The sequence below is a fragment of the Orcinus orca genome, chromosome 2, assembly GCF_937001465.1.
Source record: "Orcinus orca chromosome 2, mOrcOrc1.1, whole genome shotgun sequence".
NCBI lineage: Eukaryota > Metazoa > Chordata > Mammalia > Artiodactyla > Delphinidae > Orcinus > Orcinus orca.
In genome coordinates, this window is record NC_064560.1 from 200,312,887 (window position 1) to 200,333,117 (window position 20,231).

At 67.3% G+C, this 20,231-nt stretch overlaps 1 protein-coding gene across 4 annotated transcripts in view; it reads left to right on the forward strand.

Moving 5' to 3' along the window:
• The window catches only part of KIF26A (kinesin family member 26A), a 41,946-nt gene extending 28,635 nt beyond the window's left edge, over nucleotides 1-13,311 (forward strand). For all 4 annotated transcript variants that reach the window (XM_049705837.1, XM_033421375.2, XM_049705836.1 and 1 more), the window contains 11 exons: nucleotides 4,124-4,336; nucleotides 4,887-4,980; nucleotides 5,262-5,524; nucleotides 5,638-5,821; nucleotides 5,957-6,119; nucleotides 6,443-6,605; nucleotides 7,202-10,070; nucleotides 11,021-11,226; nucleotides 11,333-11,353; nucleotides 11,721-11,871; nucleotides 12,067-13,311. In XM_049705837.1, coding sequence (XP_049561794.1) covers nucleotides 4,124-4,336; nucleotides 4,887-4,980; nucleotides 5,262-5,524; nucleotides 5,638-5,821; nucleotides 5,957-6,119; nucleotides 6,443-6,605; nucleotides 7,202-10,070; nucleotides 11,021-11,226; nucleotides 11,333-11,353; nucleotides 11,721-11,871; nucleotides 12,067-12,248 — 4,509 coding nt within the window. In that variant the 3' untranslated portion in view covers nucleotides 12,249-13,311. The remainder of the gene's footprint in view (nucleotides 1-4,123; nucleotides 4,337-4,886; nucleotides 4,981-5,261; nucleotides 5,525-5,637; nucleotides 5,822-5,956; nucleotides 6,120-6,442; nucleotides 6,606-7,201; nucleotides 10,071-11,020; nucleotides 11,227-11,332; nucleotides 11,354-11,720; nucleotides 11,872-12,066) is intronic.
• The last annotated feature ends 6,920 nt before the right edge of the window (nucleotides 13,312-20,231 follow it).

Consider the following 20,231-nt stretch of genomic DNA (forward strand, 5'->3'; position numbering starts at 1 on the left):
GGGGCGACGGAGGCCCAGGCCCACCGTGACGGCTCCAGGTGGTGGCAGGGAGCCTGGCAGACTGTGGTGGGCCTCCAGGGGGCACGGGCTGGTCTCAGTGTGGGGCGGGACGGCCAGGGCTTCCCGGACTCAGGGGTGGGGTCTGGCCCCAAGAGCCCCCTTGCCTCGTCTTTGTTGGTGTGCTGCCCTCAGGGGGTCCGGGGGGCAGGGGTGGGACCCCTCAGCTATCCAGAGTCCCGGCAAAGCCCAGCCGCAGCCTGACCTGAGAAGTGGGGGAGCAGTTGAGTCAGGACGTCCCAGCTTCAGGTGGGGGCGCAGGCCCGGAGTGGAGAAGGCCTCGCCCGGTCGCAGGCTGGCTGCCCCCTGGCTCCTGTGGCCTTTGGCTTCAGGTGGGGACGCAGGCCCCGAGTGGAGAAGGCCTCGCCCGGTCGCAGGCTGGCTGCTCCTGGCTCCTGTGGCCTTTGGCTGGGACCAGTTCTCTCCTGGTCCCATCTGGGCTGCCCATGACGGCCCCCCAGTCTGGGTCGGGGCTGCCTGTGCGGCTCTGCGTGCATTAGTGGGGGATTCTGTGCCTCTGGAGGCACAGCGGGGTGGGGCCTGTCACCAGGGCCACACGGCTCTGGGGTGAGGACAGGACCCCAACCCTGAGCATGCACCCCATCGCGTTTCCCTGGCCTTCTGCCCGCTCTGCCCCTCCCCGAGAGTGGCGGCTGCCCACCGGGCACTGGGTCCGGCCTTTCCAGTGCCCAGAGGCCCAACCCCTGCAGAGCTGGGGGGGTGGGTTCCACGCACCCCTGGACTCAGTCTGTCCTGCCGCCTAGGACACGCCCCAGGGGGCTTCTGCTCCTAGTGACGGGTCTGCAGAGGGGTCTGATGCATCTGCAGGGGTCACCCTGCCCGGGCCCGAGCTGCTCCCCAGGCCCCCACCCCACCCTCCCCCTGGCCCTCCTGCTGTAGCCTCTGTGCTCGGCCTCCCGGAGGTCAGTCCCCGTGTCCGGACGTCCAGGAAGCCTTCCCTCACCCCATCACCACCACGCCCTGAGACGGAGGTAGACGTGTCCCCCGGGAGCTTGCTGAAGTGGGGAATCTGGGCCCTGCTTGGGCGGTGGGAGTGCCGGGGCCAGAGGGAGGACACCGCGAGCTGGTCGTGGGGAGGGGGCTCTAAGCAGCTCTGGGCCTGGTCACTCGGCCCGTCTGGGGTGGGTGCTGGGTGGCTGGAGGGTTGGGGGGGCTCGTGGTGCGGACCCTGCTTTCTTACCGCCGCCGTGTTACTTGGGGCTCCAGCAGGCCTCCCCGTCCCCCTGGGGCCAGGCCCCCCACCCAAGTATTCCAGGGCAGGGGCTCCTCCCCTCTCTCCGGCAGACCACCGCTGTGCCCTGGTCCCCTGCGGCAGGGAGCCTGTGGCCGCCCGTCCTGGTCCTCTCACCGTGCCCCCAGAGCCCCCTCCCCAGCTCCCTGGATGTTATTTGCATGAAGAGCACATAGTTAGAAATGCCTCCTGAAAGGCATTTAATATTGTCAGAGGAAAGAAAGTTAGATTACACTCGATTCCTGACATTAATGTACCACTTAAGGTAATTCATCATCGTGCGGTATTAAAGAAGACAGCCCCTCCCCCCAGGGCTGCCTGGGCCGTCTCTCAGGAGTGGAAGCCCCTTTTTATGCAAAATGTATTTTTTCCCTACCTAGCTGCTATTCAGCGGGGCTCTGCAATATCTGAACATTTAGGGGGGAGACGTGCTTGTGTGGCGCAAAGACCCTGTCATTTCCCCGCGGTAATGAAAGGATTCTCGCAGACAGTGACCCAGGCATTTAGCTGGGACGGTGGCGCGTGGCGTGGGGCTGGCGCACGCGATGTCCCCTCCCCGCCGGGAACGCTCTCCAATCCGCAGAACCCATTTGGCTCCTGAAGCGGCCAGGAGTTCACGCTGAAAAAAAATTGCCCAAAATTACTGGGAAATGCACGTTTTCATCTGCTTGGCAGTGGCGTTTGGAAATGAAATAGTTTTGTTCATGTCATCGGGGAATAAGAGAATCGATTCTCGGCTAATGGAGCCCAGGTTCGGAGGAGCTCAATAGAAAAGTATGTCTTTCCGCGTCTCCCCGGAGGACCCCCTCTCCTTACGGCGGCGCGAGTTTGCATGTCAATTTGCCACATGCCGAAGGGACGGAGATGGTGCCTCGTGCGAACTACCCACGGTAAACCAATTTCGCCGGAGTTATGTATCTGTCAGTTACAATTAAACCCGTGAAAAATATTGGCTCTGAGATGAGGCTGGTAATTTGATTTACACTGTACTGAAGAAATCGGAAATTTCACCGGAGAGCGGAGGGCGGTGTCCTCCAGCGGAAACCGGAGTCTGGTGCCTTCTCCTGGGAGGGGCCCCCCCCAGGGTGGCTTGCCCTGTCAGCACTCAGCCCCCCTTGGCCACACCCAAGATGCGCGGCCCAGGGTGTTTGTTCTCCACGCGGGTTTGGGGGTGTTTGCAGTGTCACTTGTTCTGGGCTCCTGCATCTTGGTTCCTGGCTTCCCTCCCCTCTGAGCTTTCTGTTCCCTTGAGGGCCTTGGGGCTGGTAGTCCAGCCCCAGGAGCTGGCATGAACGTGGGTAGGGAGCACGGGCAAGCCTTGTATCTGCTTTTGTGTTCGGGGGACTCACAGTGGCAGAGGCTGCCTGGTGGCCTGTTGGGCCCTGAGCTGAGCCGAGCCCTGTCCAGCTCTGCTCTGTCCCCACCCCGGGCCCCCACCCCAGCCTTTGTCTCTCCACCATCTCCCCTGGCCTGGGGATTCAGGATTCCCGTCTCCTCTGGGATCATCCCGCCCTCTTCCTTCTGGGTTCTGTGCCAGTGGGATTGCCTCTGGTGTCCTGCTGACCCGGAGTCCTGCCACAGGTGTCCGAGGGGTTTGAGTCTCCCCAGGTGTCCTTGGGGTTCCGAGCGGCTCTGGGGTCAGAAGCACCAGATCCCGTTTCTCCCCGAGGGCACCGCAGGCGTCAGGCCCGTCCCCCTCCGCGTGTTTGTCCGTCCTTCACTCCACACACTCCTGCCCACCCACCGCCTGAGGTGCAGACACGGGAGGATGTGCCCAGGGCTCTGAAGGCCTCTGGCTTGGGGCTGGGAGCTGGGAGGAAGGGCTCCCTGGAGGAGGTGAGGCTGGACAGACACGTGGGGGGCCGGGGTGTGGGGCACTTGTCCCTCCGCTCAGCAGGGAGGCAGCTGCTCGTGCGGCCCGCGCGCCCCTCGCCTGCCTGGCCGCGGCGCACGGCTGTCTTTCCTCGGGGCTGCACCTTGCTGTGCGTGGAGCCCGAGGTCGGGAGCTGGGGGCTGTGGGGAGGCCCCGGCTGTGAGGCAGCCCCTGTCCTCCGCATCAGGGGTGGAGGACACGCCTTCGGAGGAGCGTGCGTGGGGCTCTGAGGGGACCCTGTGGGCGGGGCCGGGGCCTGTGCCTTCCTGTCTGGTTGGGCCGGGTCTTGCCGCCCCGATCTGCTTGCCCCTCTCTCTCCGCCCTCAGATTTGGGGTTTGGGATTGCAGGAGACCCCCTGGCAGGCTGTGTGACACGGGTGAGACGGTCGACCTCTCTGAGTGTGTTCCCTCCCCCTTCTGAAGCCTGTGTGGGCCCGGGGGTGGGTCGCCATGGCGGCTGGTCCAGCGGGGAGCTGGCGGGCCTGGGGTGGGCCTGTGTGGGGTGACCCTGCTCTCAGAGGCCTGCCTTTGGGTTCAGCTCCCTTGGTGCTGGCTCTGCCTCGGAGTCATCGAGAGGGTGCGGAGGAGCCCCAGATCGAGGTGGGGTGCGCTCTGGGTCCCGTCCTCGTCCTTCTGTCTCTCTGCTCGCTGGGGCAGCTGGAGTCTGCTCCCTCTGTCCTGCCCTCCCTCCGCCCTGTGCCCCCCGCGCTGTGCTGACGCGCTCTGTTCCCGGCCAGCCTCTCCTCTCGCTGGCCCTCGTTTTCTCCCTGCATGGCTGACCTCATGTGGGAGGCGCTCTGGCCTGGAGCTGGGGTGCCGGCGCCGCGTTCCTGCGGCGGGGACCCCACGCCGGGGCCTGGCCCACTGTCCTGACTCGCGTGAAGCCCCTCCTGCCGTGTACTTAGCAGCTGCTCAGATGCCCGCCCTGCCCACCTCCCCAGGTGAAGGTCATGCTGCGGATCTGGCCTGCGCAGGGGGCCCAGCGCTTGGCCGAGTCCTCGTCCTTCCTGAAGGTGGACCCGAGGAAGAAGCAGGTGACCCTCTATGACCCGGCCACGGGGCCCCCAGGCTGTGCGGGCCCCCGACACGCCACCACGGCTGCCGTTCCCAAGATGTTTGCCTTCGATGCCGTCTTCCCCCAGGACTCGGAGCAGGTGAGGGTGACAGTGGCGGCCTCGGGTGGGGGTGGGGCCTTCTCGTGCAGAGCCGGGGCTGGGCGGGGGTGGGCGGGGGTGGGGGGGGGGTGGGGAGGCCGGCTGTGTTTCCCCTTCCTCGCTGGCCTCCCAGCCCTCGTGGTGTGTCCACCCAGCTCCTGGCCTGGTTCTCAGGCCAAGTTTTTCAGAGCCCATGCCGCATGGAAGCTTTCCGAGTGGTGCTTTGTTTCCCAGAGATGCTCCTCCACGTGTCCCGTGTGTGCCGTGCGTGCGTGCAGCATGGTGTGTGCCCGGCGTGGCCGCAAGGGCACTGTGACTTCTGTGTGTGTGCGTGCACACTGCGTGTGCCTGTCAGCTGTGTCTGGCTGGTTCATGCTGTGAGTGTGTGTGTGTCCATGTCCGGTCCGTGTGTGTCTTGTGTCCACATGGCGATTTTTGTGTCCTTGGTCTTGGGCGCCCTCCCGGCCACCTCGTGGACTCAGTGTCTGTACGTGATGAGACAGAAGTGGCGGGAGGCCGGTGGCTGCCTGACTCTGTGCCTCTCCCCCAGGCCGAGGTCTGCTCGGGGACAGTGGCCGACGTGCTTCAGTCGGTGGTCAGTGGGGCCGATGGCTGCATTTTCTCCTTTGGCCACGTGAGCCTTGGTAAATGCCCCTTACCATCCCCTCTCTGCAGTCGCTGGGCGCCATTTCTGGGTGGGGTGGGGGGTGGGCATATCCCATATGGGCAGCAGGTGGGCACCTGGGGCGGGGGGCTGTGGAGAGGAAGCTGAAACCCTGTAGCCCTAGAAGGTAGAGCCGTGGAGTGGGTCGGAAGAGGCCCCCGGGGTCTCAGCGGCCCCAGGTTGGCCTGAGGGCCCCGGGCGGGGCCAGGGAAGCAGCTGCCGGGTCTGCTGGGCTCTGAGGGCTTGTCACGCTGGCCCCAGGCAAGTCGTACACCATGATCGGGAAGGACAGCTCGCCCCAGAGCCTGGGCATCGCGCCCTGCGCCATCTCCTGGCTCTTCAGACTCATTGACGAGCGCAAGGAGAGGGTGGGCGCCCGCTTCTCCGTCCGCGTCTCGGCCGTGGAGGTGTGCGGCCGGGACCAGAGCCTGCGGGACCTGCTGGCCGAGGTGGCCTCCAGCAGCCTGCAGGACGCCCAGTCCCCGGGGGTGTACCTGCGGGAGGACCCCGTCTGCGGGGCACAGGTACGCCGAGGCCGCCGCGCGGGGAGCAGGGTCGCGGGCTTGGGGGCCGCGTGGGGGTGGCGGCTCGGCCCCGAGCCACTCAGGCGCCATCCCCGCTGTCCCTCTGTCTGCAGCTCCAGAACCAGAGCGAGCTGCGGGCGCCCACGGCTGAGAAGGCGGCCTTCTACCTGGACGCGGCACTGGCTGCGCGCAGTGCCAGCCAGGCCGGCGGTGGCGAGGACGCCCTGGGCGGCTCGCACATGCTCTTCACGCTGCACGTGTACCAGTACCGTGTGGAGAAGTGCGGCAGGGGCGGAAGTAGGTGGCCGTGGCGCCTGCGTGGTGTGGGTCCGGCCGCCCTCCCTCTCGGCAGGACTGTCCCGGGTGTGGGCTGCGGGGCAGAGTCTGGGTGCCCTGCGGCCGAGCCTTCACCCTCCTGCCCTGTGGTTTCAGTGTCTGGAGGCCGCAGCCGCCTGCACCTCATCGACTTCGGCAGCTGTGAGGGGGCACCTGGCAGGGGTGGGGAGGCCCCCGGGGGCCCGCCACATCTGTCCTTGTCGGCTTTGGGCAGCGTCATCTTGGCCCTGGTCAGTGGAGCCAAGCACGTGCCCTACAGGTGAGTGGTGGGCTCCTGGCCGGGGCCCTGGGGACCCAGCCCAGCCCAGCCCACGTCAGGCGTGTCCAGCTTGTCTGTGGTCCCTGAGCCCCTCAGTTCTTTGCTCCTCCATCACCTGACGGGCCTTGCTGCCCGAGGGCTGGGTGGGGGGGTCCTGGCGCCCAGGGCGTGGGGAACAGAGGTGGGCGTCAGCCCTGACCCCGAGGCTCCAGGCCTGGCCCTGGTCCAGCGAGAGGCCCTGCGGCAGCCCACGCGCCCAGCCTCCCACCCGGCATCCCTCCTGGGCCCTCAGCCCCTGCCCCCCGCCCCTCCCCGGCCCCCAGGGAGCACAGGCTCACCATGCTGCTGCGGGAGACCCTGGCCACCGCCAGCTGCCGCACCACCATGATCGCCCACGTCTCCGATGCGCCCGCCCGCCACGCCGAGACGCTCAGCACCGTGCAGCTGGCCGCCCACCTCCACCGCCTGCGCAGGAAGAAGGTCAAGGTTGGCTCCGCCTCCCGCCTGCCCCTCCCTCTCCCCAGGGCCCCTGCCTGCATGGTGGGGTCACAGGGCTGTGCCCACACGGCCTTGCCCAGAGGCGGCGGGGCCCAGGCTCGAGGTCGCCCCAAGCAGAACCGGACCTGCTCGCGCTGGGGGCTGTGGTTGTCTGGCCTCTATCTGCCTGGCCCAGGGGTAGGTGTGTGCTCAGGGCAGCCTGGTGGGATTTCCGTGGCCTGTACCCCTCCCAGGCCTGGTCCAGCAGGGCACGCCCCAGGCAGCCCTCCGTCGGGCCGGAGGGTGGAGTTAGGGGCGCCCCGGGGTGCGCTGGGTCTGACTCCGGGGTTTGCACTTACGCGCCATGTGCTGAGGGCACGTGTTCTCACCCCCCTGTGACTCGGCTTAGCGCTTCCTTGGAAGTGGCTGAGGAGGTCCGGTTACGTTCGCGGCCTGAGACCTCTCATGCCGGTCCAGTGCTTGATGGGACACGGTTGGTGGCTGCGCTGTCACTTCCTTCACTGGAGCGTGGTGTGTGCGGCTGGGGTGCGGGGGAAGGGGGGGCAGGCGGGGAGGCCGCTCAGGTGAGCCTGCTCTGTTCCCAGTACGCGTCCAGCTCCTCGGGTGGGGACAGCTCCTGTGAGGAAGGCCGTGCCCGCCGCCCCCCGCACCTGCGACCCTTCCACCCGCGCTCTGCAGCCCCAGACCCCGACCGCCTGGCCCCCAGCTCGCCCGGCGACCCCGACTACTCATCCAGCAGCGAGCAGTCCTGCGACACCGTCATCTACGTGGGGCCGGGGGGGGCGGCGCTGTCGGACCGCGAGCTCACGGACAGCGAAGGCCCCCCCGACTTTGTGCCCATCATCCCCGCACTGAGCCGCCGCCAGCCCTTCCGGGGCCCGCGTGACGCTGACCACTTCCGTTGCAGCACCTTCGCGGAGCTGCAGGAGCGGCTGGAGTGCATCCACGGCAGCGAGGGCCCCCCAGGAGGCCTGGGTGGCACCAGCGGAGCCCAGGCTAGCCCGGCCCGCGGGGGCAGGAAGCCCTCGCTGCCCGAGGCCGCGGCCCCCAGGAAAGCCGTGGGCTCCCCACTGGCCGCCAGCACGCCTCGCGGCAGCCCCGGCCCAGATACCGGTGCCCCAGAGCCCTCCAAGGCTGGTGGTGACCAGAGAGAGGACGGCAGTGCCAGACCCGAGCTGCCTGTGCCGGATAAGGCCACGGGGGGCAGAGGCAGGAGGCCGCTGCCCAGCCCGGCCCCCCCACTGCCTCGGCAGCTGGAAGCTGGCGGGGCCCCAGAGGAGCCTGGGGGAGCCGACGGTGTGGGTGTGGTACGGACACCCCCCGTGGGCATGAGCGGGCAGGAGGGCTGCCCCCGCCCCTCCGCACGCGGCCAGTGTCTGGAGCGGGGCCTGCTGACCACCACGGTGACCTTGCAGCAGCCCGTGGAGCTCAACGGCGAGGACGAGCTGGTGTTCACACTGGTGGAGGAGCTGTCCCTGGGGGGGCTGGCCGGCCCCGGGCGCCCCTCCAGCCTGGCCAGCCTCAGCAGCGACTGCTCCCTGCAGGCCCTGGCCTCGGGTTCGAGGCCCGTCAGCATCATCAGCAGCATTAACGACGAGTTCGACGCGTACACCTCGCAGGCGCCCGGTGGGGCCCCGGACGGGGCGGCCGAGGCTGGCGGCAGCCACGGCTCCTCCGTCAGCTCGTGGCTCAGCGAGGTCAGCGTGTGCACGGCCGACAGCCTCGGCCCCGCCCCGCGGCCTCCCTTGCGGGCCAGCCCAGACCCCTTCAGCCCCGGCTCGCCAGCGGGGCCTGAGCCTCTGGGCTCCCCGATCCTGGATGGCTCCTTGGAGGGCAGCAGCTTTCAGTTCTCAGAGCAGGACAGACCGGACAGTCCCGGCCCCGCCCAGAGTCCTCGTCCCACAGACGAGGCCACGGCAGCTGCCAGCCGACCTGGCCGGGAGCCCCACGCCGCGTCCCCACGGCGGGCCGCCCCAGCACCAACCATCCACTCCAGCCTTCCCCGCAGACCGAGGACTACCTCAGCGGCCGGTCGTGTGGGCTGCCCCCGCCTGGCCCCGGGCCCGCCTGGCCCCGGAGGCCTCTTCGAGGACCCTTGGCTTCTCCGGGCGGACGAATGTGGCCTGCTGCCCCTGGCCTCTGCCAGCAGGGCCCCCGGCCTGGCCCCGATGCTGGCTTGTGCCCGGAGGGTGGTGGACGGCTGTGAGGTGGGCAGGGCAGCGCACAGGCCAGAGGCCGTGGCTCAGATCCCACCGCTGCGGAGGGGAGCCACCACGCTGGGTGTGGCCACGCCCTCCACATCGTTCGGGGGTGCCTCGGCCGAGGCAGCGGCCTGCCTGGGCAGCCCAAAGGCCACGTCCAGCGGCAAGAAGAGCGTGACCTCCAAAGGGGACCTCTGCCCGCGGCCTGGCGGGGGGGCGGCCCCCCCGGCCCCGCCGGTGCGCAAGTCCAGCCTGGAGCACAAGAACAGCCCGGCGCCGGCCCCTCCCCAGGCCGGGAGCCTGGCTTGGGCCGGGGCTGCCACCTGCCTCCGAGGGGAGGGGGAGGCCAGGCCTGGCGGCCGGGCCGACCACTCCATCCCCAGGGCCACATCCAGCCTGAAGGCCCGGGCTGGCAAGGCAGAGGCAGGGTGCCGTCCTGCCGCTCACGGGTCTCTGGAGCGGTGCGAGGAGGGCCTGGCGCACGGCAGCAGCAAGGCCAGGGAAGGCCCCGGGAGGCCGGCCCGGGCCATGCCCAGGTTGGGTGTGCCGCCTGCCAGCCCCACGCCTGGGCCCGCTCCTGCCTGTAGGAGCAGCCCGGCCAAGGGCGTGGGGGCCCCCAAGCCCCCCACCAGCGGGGGCAAGGGCCGCAGCCCGGCGGCAGGCGGGTCCAGGGCTCTGGGTGCTTCGGTGAAGCCGCTGGCCCCTGTGGCGGGCAGGACCCCTGGGGGCCCAGTGACGGGCCCCAGGGTCGCCCCGCGAGCGGTGCCTTGCGTTGGGGCCAAGGCCAGCCGGGGCACCATCATGGGCACCAAGCAGGCACTCCGGGCCGCCCACAGCCGTGTCAATGAGCTGGCAGCCGGCGGAGGCCACGACCGAAGTGGCCCCTTGTGGGGCTCGGCTGACTCGGACAGCGGCAACGACAGCGGTGTGAACGTGTCCGAGGAGCGGCCGCCCGCGGGCCCGGTGCTGCCCTCCCCGTACAGCAAGGTGACGGCCCCGCGGCGGCCGCAGCGCTACAGCAGCGGCCACGGCAGCGACAACAGCAGCGTGCTGAGCGGGGAGCTGCCGCCCGCCATGGGCCGCACGGCCCTCTTCTACCACAGCGGCGGCAGCAGCGGCTACGAGAGCATGATGCGCGACAGCGAGGCCACCGGCAGCGCCTCCTCGGCCCCTGACTCAATGAGCGACAGTGGGGCCGCATCCCCGGGCGCCCGCTCCCGCAGCCTCAAGTCCCCCAAGAAGAGGGCCACAGGTGGGTGTGGCCCAGCCCCTGCAGGGCCCGGGCCCGGCCGCACTTGACAGCTGGGCACCACCTTCGCGGATCCCAGTGTAGGCGGCCCTCGACAGTTTCACAGACGTGCCTGGGGCTGTTCAGGCTGTAGGTGTGCGCAGCCCCTACCGTCTGTAGACGCACCCAGCGTGCGCCCTTCTCCGGTCCCTACGCTGCCTCTGAGGCTGGTCCCCATGCCCTCAGAGCGGGCTGGCAGGGGTGGGCCCACACGGGGCACCCTGCTGAGGCGTGGGGAGCCGGGAGAGGACTTGGGTCTGGGGCTCCAAGCCTGGTGTTCCCCCCGCGGGGCTGGTGCCCAGCTGCCTGGGAGCCCCCTGCTGTGCTGTTCCTGCGTCCAGCCCCTGGCCCTTCTGTCTCTGGGGACCTGGGGAGTGTGGGCCTGTTTCTCATGCTGTGTGTGGCTGAGGGGTTTGGCCACTGGCTGCTGTCCTCCGGGAGGGCGGGGGAGGCATGCCGTGGCTGAAGGTGGGCTGGGAAAGCAGGAGGCCGGCGTGGGGAGCAGGGAGGGGTGTGCTGGGAGATGTGGCTGGTGCCACAAGCATGGGCCTGGCCTGGGAGCCTGTCTGGAGGCGGTGCGGTAGAGACGGTTGCCATTAGGAAGCAGCGTGGCCCCTTAGGCTGTCGGAGGGCTGCCTCCAGGGCTGGCGGGTGTGACCCTGAGGCTGCTGTCTAGTGGGGAGGGTGTGGCCGTCCCAGGCCGGCGGGGGAGGGGCTGAGGGACAGGAGCCCATCTCTCCCACCGGGCAGGCAGGGGCAGCCGGGTTTCCGGCCGGCGCAGGCTGAGCATTTCAGGATTGGGAGGGCCCCCGTGGGCTCTGCCTGTCAGAACTGCAGCCAGGTGCCCCTCTTGGTCCTGGGCTGAGGGCTGGGGTCCGGCCTCTGCTCACCCAGCGCCCGGCTCTCTGTTGCAGGTCTGCAGCGGCGACGGCTGATCCCGGCCCCGCTGCCCGATGCTGCTGCCCTGGGCCGCAAGCCCAGCCTCCCCGGCCAGTGGGTGGACCTGCCACTGCCCCTGGCTGGCTCGCTGAAGGAGCCCTTTGAGATCAAGGTGTACGAGATTGATGACGTGGAGCGCCTGCAGCGGCACTGCCTGCCCCCGAGGGAGGACCCGGCCGAGGTCGGGGCTGGGGCAGTCCGGGGGCAGGCGGTCCTGGGAGGGCAGTGTGGGCCCCTGGGCTGTGGCAGGGCAGCCCACTGACCTCATCTTGCCCTCTTGTCCACAGCCCTCCCAGAATGCAGAGAAGGTAGGAAAGGCCCCGCTCGCCCCTGAACCCCTGGCATCTCCCGGTGGCCCTTGTGGGCCGAGTGGGGGGCTGGAGGGGTCCTGAGGCCACCGCTCTCGTGCCCTGGAGTTACGCCGGGGTGTGGGCGTGCTTCCCACCGCCGTGCCCGCTCGTCCTGGGCCCGGGTTCCAGACAGGCACGGGCTGCTTTGGGAGCACGTGGCGTGAGCTCCCTCGGGCAGGAGGGGCCCAGGTCCTACCCCCTGCCTGCCTTTGAGGCCCTGCTGTTTGCCTGCTCGGGACCGGGGGGTGGAGCGAGGCTCACGGAGCCCCTGGGAGCAGGCCGTCCTCCGTGCCTGAGCCCACCCGCCGCCGTCCCCTCCGCCCAGGGCCCGGTGTGCGTCAGTGCGAAGTTGCGGCTGGCCGAGCGTCGGCAGCAGCGGCTGCAGGAGGTGTGGGCCAAGCGTGAGGCGCTCCGCGAGGAGCTGGCTGAGACCCAGGGCCGGCTGATGGTGGAGCCCGGCCGCTGGCTGGAGCAGTGTGAGTCTCCCCGCTCATCCCCCCACACCCCGGGAGGCGCAGGTGCAGGACCCCAGGCTCTGCGCCCCACCTGCGCCCCCAGTCCAGCCACTTCACCCCGTCCCAGGTGGGGACCCAGAGGCTGGGAGGGAGAGAAGCATTTCCTGGGCCTTGCGGGGACCCCGGCCTGACCAGCGGTCTGCCGTCCATCCCTAGTCGAGGTGGACCCGGAGCTGGAGCCTGAGTCGGCCGAGTACCTGGCGGCCCTGGAGCGCGCCACGGCCGCCCTGGAGCAGTGCGTGAACCTGTGCAAGGCCCGCGTCATGATGGTCACCTGCTTCGACATCAGCGTCGCCGCCGCCACCACTGCCCCGGGGCCGCAGGAGGTGGACGTCTGAGGCTGGGCACTGGGACACGGGGGAGGGGTGGGGGTGTCGGGGGCTCGAGGACGGGACGTGGGACGGAGCGAGGATGTGGCGGGGGTTGGAGGGACGAGGATGCGGAGGGTCCAGTGGGGACCCGCGGGTCTTGGAGGCGATGGAGCGTGAGGCAGGGGAGGGGCCGGCCGAGCACGTGGACGGAGGAGCGAGTGAGCAGGACACGGGAAGACTATCGCCCCCAGACAGCAACGCAAGTGCCTTTAACCTTGGACTGGATTTCTCTCCTTTTCGCGTTTGGTGCTAAGGACTCGAGACACCAGCAGACGGTGCGCTGGGGCCGCCGGCCCGACTGATCTGATCGCGCCTTCTTTACAGCCAGGCAGTTCCATGTAGCAAGACAGCCCCAGGCTCGCCGGGCTCCGGGTTAGGATTCAGGGTTGCTTTTCTTTCCTAGCTGTTTCCTCTCAGCAGAGCCCGCCTTGGTGGTCTCCAGACCTCGGCCTGCGTGTGTTCTCTGCGCAGATCGAGCCGGTGGGGTCTTCCAGGCGGGGATGGCCGACCCTCCTCTCCCCAGGACCTGCTCTGTTCTGAGGTCACCGGGAGGGCGGCGCCCAAGGGTTGAGCTGAAGGCACCTGGCGCCTTCTTCCACGGCAGGAATTCTTACCAAAACCACAAGCAAAAAACAAACCAACACACACAAAAATGGGAGGGGGAGGGGGAGGGTTTTGTAAAGGTTCTGTTAGGTTCGTATTTTTATATCGTTTTGCCTATAACTGAGGTATTTGCAGTTGGAATTTGAAGACAAATGGTCTATGTTTTTATGGTTTTCTATGGAAGGTGTCACTCCGGCCGGGCTCTTTCTGGGGGTCCCCAAGCAGGGCAGGGGTCCTCAGAGCCACTTCTTGCCAAATGTAGACCAGGGGTGAGCCCGCCGGCGAGCGGGACGCTCCCGTCACTGCGGGTTCTGTTTTCTGATCGTCATGTGTTTTCTAGGGTTGTCCAAACGTTTGTACAAATGTGTAGATAATATCTTGCTACAGCTTTTATTTGTGAATAAAAGATGCACCCATTGTTCACGCGGCTCCTGAGTTCACTGGGCGTGCAGTCCTCTGAGGGTCCTGGGGCGAGGGGGCTGCAGAACGTTGGAGGGATGCGTCCACGGGGTCAGAGGGCTTCGGGGTCAGCAGGGGACCCTCCCTCTGCCCACAAACCCTACAGCATCCCCATGCAGGGACCAGCGTTGTAGGCGAGAAGGCACTGGCCGGGAGGAGGTCCTCCTGCAGGCTGGGATGCAAGCCCCCATCTCCTCTCTGTCCCCCTCCCCAGCCACTCCGTCTTGAGTTGCCCGGCTCTCGGGGCCCTGAGGCAGGGAGCCAGGGGCAGGGGCTGGGCTGATGGGAAGCAGCATTTTCTGGTGGGCTCCTGGCCCCTTTCCCAGAGCTTATGTTAGCTGGGGAAATCCTGGCAGCGGCCATGGTGACCCCGCGGGAGACCCCACCGCCTTTCCAGGAGGTAGACGAGCAGACACTCCACGGGCACGTCAAGGTTCAGGACCCCCTGAGCTGGAGGGGGTCCCCACCCAGCACAGCCACCCTCCCCACCGCCCCTCTCTGCTGTGCTCAGGCCGCCCTACCCGATGGCCCTGGCTGCTCCCTGACTGCCGCCCCCGCCCCATCTGGGTGTCCCCACCGCAGGCAGCCACGCGGGCACCTCGAGGCCCCTCCCAGCCAGCCGGGCCTCTCGCAAACCCCTACGTACGCCTGGAACTTCTCCGGGCGGCGAGTGTCGGGGCCCCTGCTTGGTGGCCTGGCTGCCCGGGCCTGCATCCACCCGGCACGTCACACCCGTCTCCTGGCCTCGATGGGGCCCCTTGGGGGCGTGGTGGGGTCTGAGTCATGGCTGCACCCCCTCGTCGGGCACAGGGCTGAACCCCAGTGGGGCCCCGGCGGCACATGCTGGATGAATGAACGAGCAAACAAGTGAACGAGGCCTTGCCTCAAGGAGTGTCCCTCTGGGATAGAGCAGCGCCAAGACCGAGAGCACTTAACAGCTTGCAAGCTGCTTCCCTGAACCCTCCCCGGGCCGGTGCTTTGTGTGGCCGTGTGGCCCCCGAGCCCCGCCCCGGGGTCGCCTCCTTGCTCGCTGCTGTCGATGGCATTTGGGGCCCCTGGGATCGGGGTTGCACGTCGGCCGAGAGGCACCGGGACCCTGGACCCCCCACCCCACCCTGCAGGCTCTCCCTCTCTGTTCTGAGGCCAGCCTGATGCCTCCCAAGGGGGGTTCTGGGGGGTTGGGACAGGTGTGGTGGGACTTGGGGGGGGATGGGGAGATACATCCTTTCAGGACCTGTTGTCTGAAGGGAGGGGCTGAGAAGACCCCCTGGTCTGTGGATCCGGTGATCCAGGGTCTGACCTTCCTGTGTGGAGGTGCTGGCCCGGTGGCCCTTCCATCCTGAGGGACCAGGGCGCGGCTGGGGTCTGGGTGGGTCAGGGCTCCATGCTCAGGGACCAGGGCTGGCCTGTGAGCCCGGGATCCATTCTGAGGGCTGTGCTCTTGCTCCCAGCATGCCCTGCATCATCTCACCTGGGCTGTGTGGGGGATGGGATGGTGCGTGGGGCACGCTGGGTGGGTCCCTTTCTTCCGCGCAGAAACCCCTGCTCCCCTACCTGACCCCCAGTCACTGAGGGGCCCAGAGCCTGCTTCTCACCAAGGAGGCCCCTCCTGCCCTTGATCCTCCTGGGCCCCCGCCCCGGCACCTGTCCTGGGGGGGGGCGGGTCTCTGTGGAGCGGGCCCAGCCTGGGGCAGTTGACCTTTGGGGCCAGCGGAGCCCTCTTCCCACAGACCAGGGTAGGCTCGGGAGGGCAGCGCCTGCTCTGTTGGACGGGAGCCCCTGTCCTGGGGCTAGCTTGGGAGCCTGGGCGGCCTTTCATCGGGACCATCAAAGCCCTCGGCCCTGTCATTACAGGCTGGGAAGCCAGCAGGGGAGCAGCTGTGAGGACGAGAATGCCCATTTTACGGATGGGAAAGCTGCAGCGGCGCGGGACCCAGCTCCGTGAGCAAAGCCCGGGCCGCCCCCTGTCATGTTGCGGGCAGGGGTCTGTGGGCGTCCTTCTCATTCACCATCTGCAGAAGCCGACACCCAGAGTGGGCAGGTCCCTCCTCCTGGGAGGGGAGGAGGAGGGGCGCTCCCGGTGGAGGCCCGGGATCAGCCGGGTCTGGGGTGGAAGCAGAGGGCGAGGGCGGGGCTGCCTGGGCCGCTCAGGACAGGGGAGTGAGCCCACCCAGGTGAGGTCCTTTGCGGCCTCCGAGGTGCCCGCCTGACTCACTCTGTGAGTTCAGAGTTCAGGCCTGCTCCGCCCGCCCCCCGCCCCAGCCCTGGGCACCAGGAGGCCACGAGAGGAGGTGGGGCTTGTGGGGGGGGTCGGGCTGGGCTGGGTGGCCAGGGGCGGGGGGCTTACCAGGCCCAGCGGTGGCTGGGAACAGGCCTGAGCCAGGGAGGTGGGCGGAATGACGGGGCGGGAACTGAGCACCTGGCCCGCGGCCCCCGGGGGAGATTTGCCCGCTCCTTCCTGGGCCTCATCTGGACCAAGGGGCGTGCTGACCCCCGCCCAGGGCTTCAGGTGCCAGGAGAAGAGTCTGGATCTTCGAGAGCGAGCGTTCAGTCCTCTGGGCCTCCTCCTGTGGTCACCCAAGCTGTGGCCCTGGGGAGGGTGACAGCAGTGGGGACGGTGGCGGGAGGGATCAGAGCAGTGGCAGCAGAGGTGTGGGAGCCTGGCAGACTGCCCAAGGCCTTCTGGAGCCCGGGCTGCAGCAGGCTTCTTGCCTGCCTCGGGCCCTTCTCTGCCCGTGAGGCCATCTGTCTCCTGAGCTCCGGCCCCAGTGACGCCAGGTGTGCGGCCTTGTCCCCTCCTGACCCGTGTCCTCCCTGGGAAATGGGGGTGAGGTCACGTCAGCCGCCCCCGTGGGGCTCCCACTGGGCCTGAGCCCTGTGGCCTGGCAGGGGTGGAGTGGCGGGTCCTAAATAAACAGCAGTGACCCGCGGCCCGCCTGCCCCTCGGGGGGCACCTGGCGCTCTCCTGAGTTCTAGGGCAGGGGCAGCGGAGGGTAGCAGCCTCGGTTCCCGCCTCTGTTTATGCTACCGTTTGGGTGCTCATGGCTGGGTGTCTGTCCCACCCCTGGGTCTCCCCCCAGTGCCCAAAGCCCTGGCCGGCCTCCTGGTGCACGGTACCATCGATGGGTGCAGGCACCACCTGTCTTGGGGTCCCTGGCCCCATGGTCCCGGGGGAGTTTGAGGCCCCCAGTGGATCTCCCTGCAGCCCTGGGTGGGGGAGGGTTTGTCTCACGGGTGGAGACCCCGCTACTTGCCCCAGCAGGGTGCCCGGAGGCCCCGGGGGCCGGGGCTTGGCCCTGGAGTCTGCGCCCAGCAAACAGGAAGCTCGGAGGGTGACTTCTCCCCGATGATATTGTGTTTACCAAGGCGGGATCCAGGGTCCGTTTCCACACAGGAAGCCCAGGAGGCTGGGAGGGGGCCGGGAAGGAATTCCCTGGGCTGGCCAAGAAGCCAGGCTTCCTGTGGTCAGGTCTGTAGAGTGGGGGGTGGGGGTGGGGATGGAGCCGCCAAGAGCTCAGGGAGGCCCCTCCCCACTCGGAACTCAGGGCTGGGGACCCTGGAAGGCCTGTGCCCCCCAGCCCCTTGAGGTTGGGGACAGGAAGGCCCAGGCCCAGGGCCTATCTCCCTACCAGACAGGCAAAGGGCCAAGGGGCATTGCCTCTCCCCCTCCCGAGTCCGGCGTGGCCTGGCACAGGGGCAGGTGGGCTCACAGGGACGTTGGAGGTCTTGGGGAGGGGTCTTCTGGGAGGGGGTGGGAGCTGGGGCGGGGCCTCCGCAGGCGCTGTACCTGGAGCCTGCCCTGTGGGCCCTCCCTCTGTGCCCGCTGCCCTGCCCGGGGGCCACCCGCCTCTGCGCCCCACTCCAGCCTTGGGCAGCCAGAGGGTCCTTCTCAAACTTCCTCTGACCAGGTTACTTCATCTCAGATTAAAAACCACCGATGCTCTGCTCAGCCTTCCAAACAAAGGCGGGCCTGGTAGCCAGGCCTGGAGGCCTTCATGAATGTATGTCTTCCTCCCTCCCCTGCCCTCCCGTCCCCTCCCCTCCCCTCCCCCTCCCCTCCCCCCCTTTACCTGGAGAAACAACCCCCACAGAGACAAGCACAGAGTTTCATTATGCACCCACCACCCAGCTGCACCAAACCTTAGCCTCCTGCTATCTTGTATTTGTTTCAGAATCACCTTTCGAAAATAAACTTTATCTTAGATTTATAGAAAAACTCAGAAGATAGTACAGAGAGTTCCCGTATACCCCATACCCAGGTTCCTCTAATATTAACATCTTACGTTAGTGTGGTGTTGTACATTTGTTATAATGATAATTATTATTAACTGAAGTCCATTCTTTGTTCAGATTTTCCCTAATGTCCTTTTTCTGGTCTCGGGTCCCACCCAGAGTAACACTGTGAAAGGGCGGTGGCACCTACGCAAACGACTTGGAATTATCCTACACAAGCGAGCTGTTAATTATCCTACACACGCGAGCTGTTATTGCACCATCACTCGCGTCTACTGGTGTGGACTTGCGGGTATCTATTTTATACTTTGGGTTATAATCCAATACTACTTAATTTTGTTACTCAAATCCACTGGGAGCCCTTGCATTTGGCCGGAGTCATTTTTAAAGTCCTCGATGGTTGCATGGAGGCCCTTGTGCCCTCCCCAGGTGGCCCAGTCTGGAATGGGCAGCCCACCAGCCATCCCGTGGCGAATTCGGGGCCCCCTCCCTGCCCCGGCCCGCCGGCCTGGCCTTTCTGCTGACTCTGTGTTGGTGGCCACAGCATCCTCACCAGCCTCCCACTGGACATTCTGTGCCTGTGGGCCTGGCTCTCCAGCACTGGGAGGCCCCGAGCCCCTGAGATGACAGCTGTGAGGGCTGAGGCCCTGGGGGCGCTGCAGTCTCTGAGTGCCCAGGTTGGGAGAGCAGTCAGCCTAGGTCCCCTCCTGGGGCTTCCTGAGCGGAGGGGAGCTCCAGGGGACAGGGACTGTGCCGGGGAGGCACCCAGGCCCCACCTTTGAGCAACCCTGGAGATCTGGGAGTGGTGATGGCATCCTTGGGGGTTGCCCAAGGCGGGGTCCGTCTCCTCCAAGGCCAGATGCCAGGCTCTGGGCCTCACAGTGGACTCAGTGGCTGACGCAGGAGGCGGCCTGCTGGCTGGAGGGCTTGGGGCTGCAGCCTCAGTGCCGACGATGCTGGTCTAACAGCTGGTGTGACCTGGCCACCCGGCCCGGCCCCGGGGCTGGAGAAGGGGCAGTGACGTCCCTGAGAACCCATAGGGTGGCTCCAGGGTGAGGTCACCCTATACCCGACTTCACGCTCTCATCACTTGGGGAATGTGAGGTCAGCTGGGACGTGCCGCCCACCCCCTGGGCAGCCAGGCCTCCTGCCATTGGTCATCTGGTCTGCCCACCGCCTCCAGCCATCTCCAGGGACAGCCGTTTGCCCACACCCCCAATCTGGAGAAAGGCAGCCTCTCCCCCACTGGCTCCTGCTTTTCTCAGCTATTTGGGAAAACATGGTCCAGGTTAATAAATGGTTTCAAATGTCCTCTGAAGACGACCTAGATGCTCCACTGAGAGAAAACTCCCAACCTGGGGGCAGCTGGTGCCCCGAGCACCCCCAGAATGGACCCCTGGGTATGGGGCCTGAGACAGATGTGGCACTGTGGGTCCCGGGCAGGCCCCCCTCCTGTGCCTTGATTTCCCCTCCAGTGGAAGGAGCCACTGCCGGGCTGTGTCTGAGACGCCCAGACAGCGGACACAGACCTCGTTGGTTTGGAATAAATCTCTCCCGTTTCTCCAGCACCTGAGACGTGGGGCCGTATTTCTTGCAGCCTCGGTGGCCACCTGGGGAGGCTGATCTGCCTGGCAGATGGGTGACGCTCTAAGCCCAGTGCCCGGGGCTGATCTGTGCTGCCCAGGGCTCGCCGGCATCTTTACGAGGCAGGACGAGCCCCGGCTGAGAACTCGGGACTGGATGGGGAGGACCTACAGCTGAGCCGGCCCCGCCTGCCCATCCACCAGCCACGCTGTGTCCCCTGAGCCGGGCCCGGCTCAGCCACCGTCTGGGCCCCAGACTGAGGTCGAGAAGAGGCTGGTGCTTGCTCCACGTCCTTGCAATTTGGCTTCAGGGAGGAATCTTGTGGGGACTTCCCAAGCCCTGTGCGCCCAGCCCTGGGCTGGGCCGAGCCAAGGGGGACAGAAGGTGGAGACCCAGGTCCTGCCGCAGGGAACCGGGGCTTTCTGGGCGCGGGGGCAGGAGGGACCTGTGGGTGGTGGCCTGCAGCCTGGAGACGTGAGGAGGCCGTCCTGCACTGCGCTTCCCAAGGCACCAAGCCTGGGTGCGAATCCCAGCTCTGCACCTGGGGCTTCACCGTCTCCCAAACAGGGCAACAAGGCCATAGTGAGGGTCACGGGGGCTCCATGTGCACAATTCTTCGCCCGTGTCAGCAAGCGCCCGTCTCTGTTGTTCTAACATCGGTGCAGGGCTGACTCACGGTCCCGCCCCCCTCCACCCAGGGTGCGCAGCACGCCCCGGAAGCCAGGCTCCCCCAGGGGGTTCCCGCATCGCTCCAGCCCCCGGGGAGCCTGCTGCCTCCTTCCCAGGAGCAAAGGTCCCGGCTCCATTTCTCGCCACTCATCTTCGGGTGATTCCATTTGCCCAGAAGTGACCTGCCGAGCTCCGGGGCTCCTACGGGATGAGTGGAGCTGAGGGGGAGGGGCAGCCCATGGAGGGAGGGGCCGCTCCAGAAGCAGGGTGGTGGGTCCAGCGTAAGGGTCAGCCTCTGACGAGGGCCCTGCGGGTCTCCCGAGGGAGTGTGCAGCGGCAGCCCTGGGATGGGACACTGACCCGCCTGGGGGCCCGCTGAGCTGTGAATGTCACCTGCCGGTC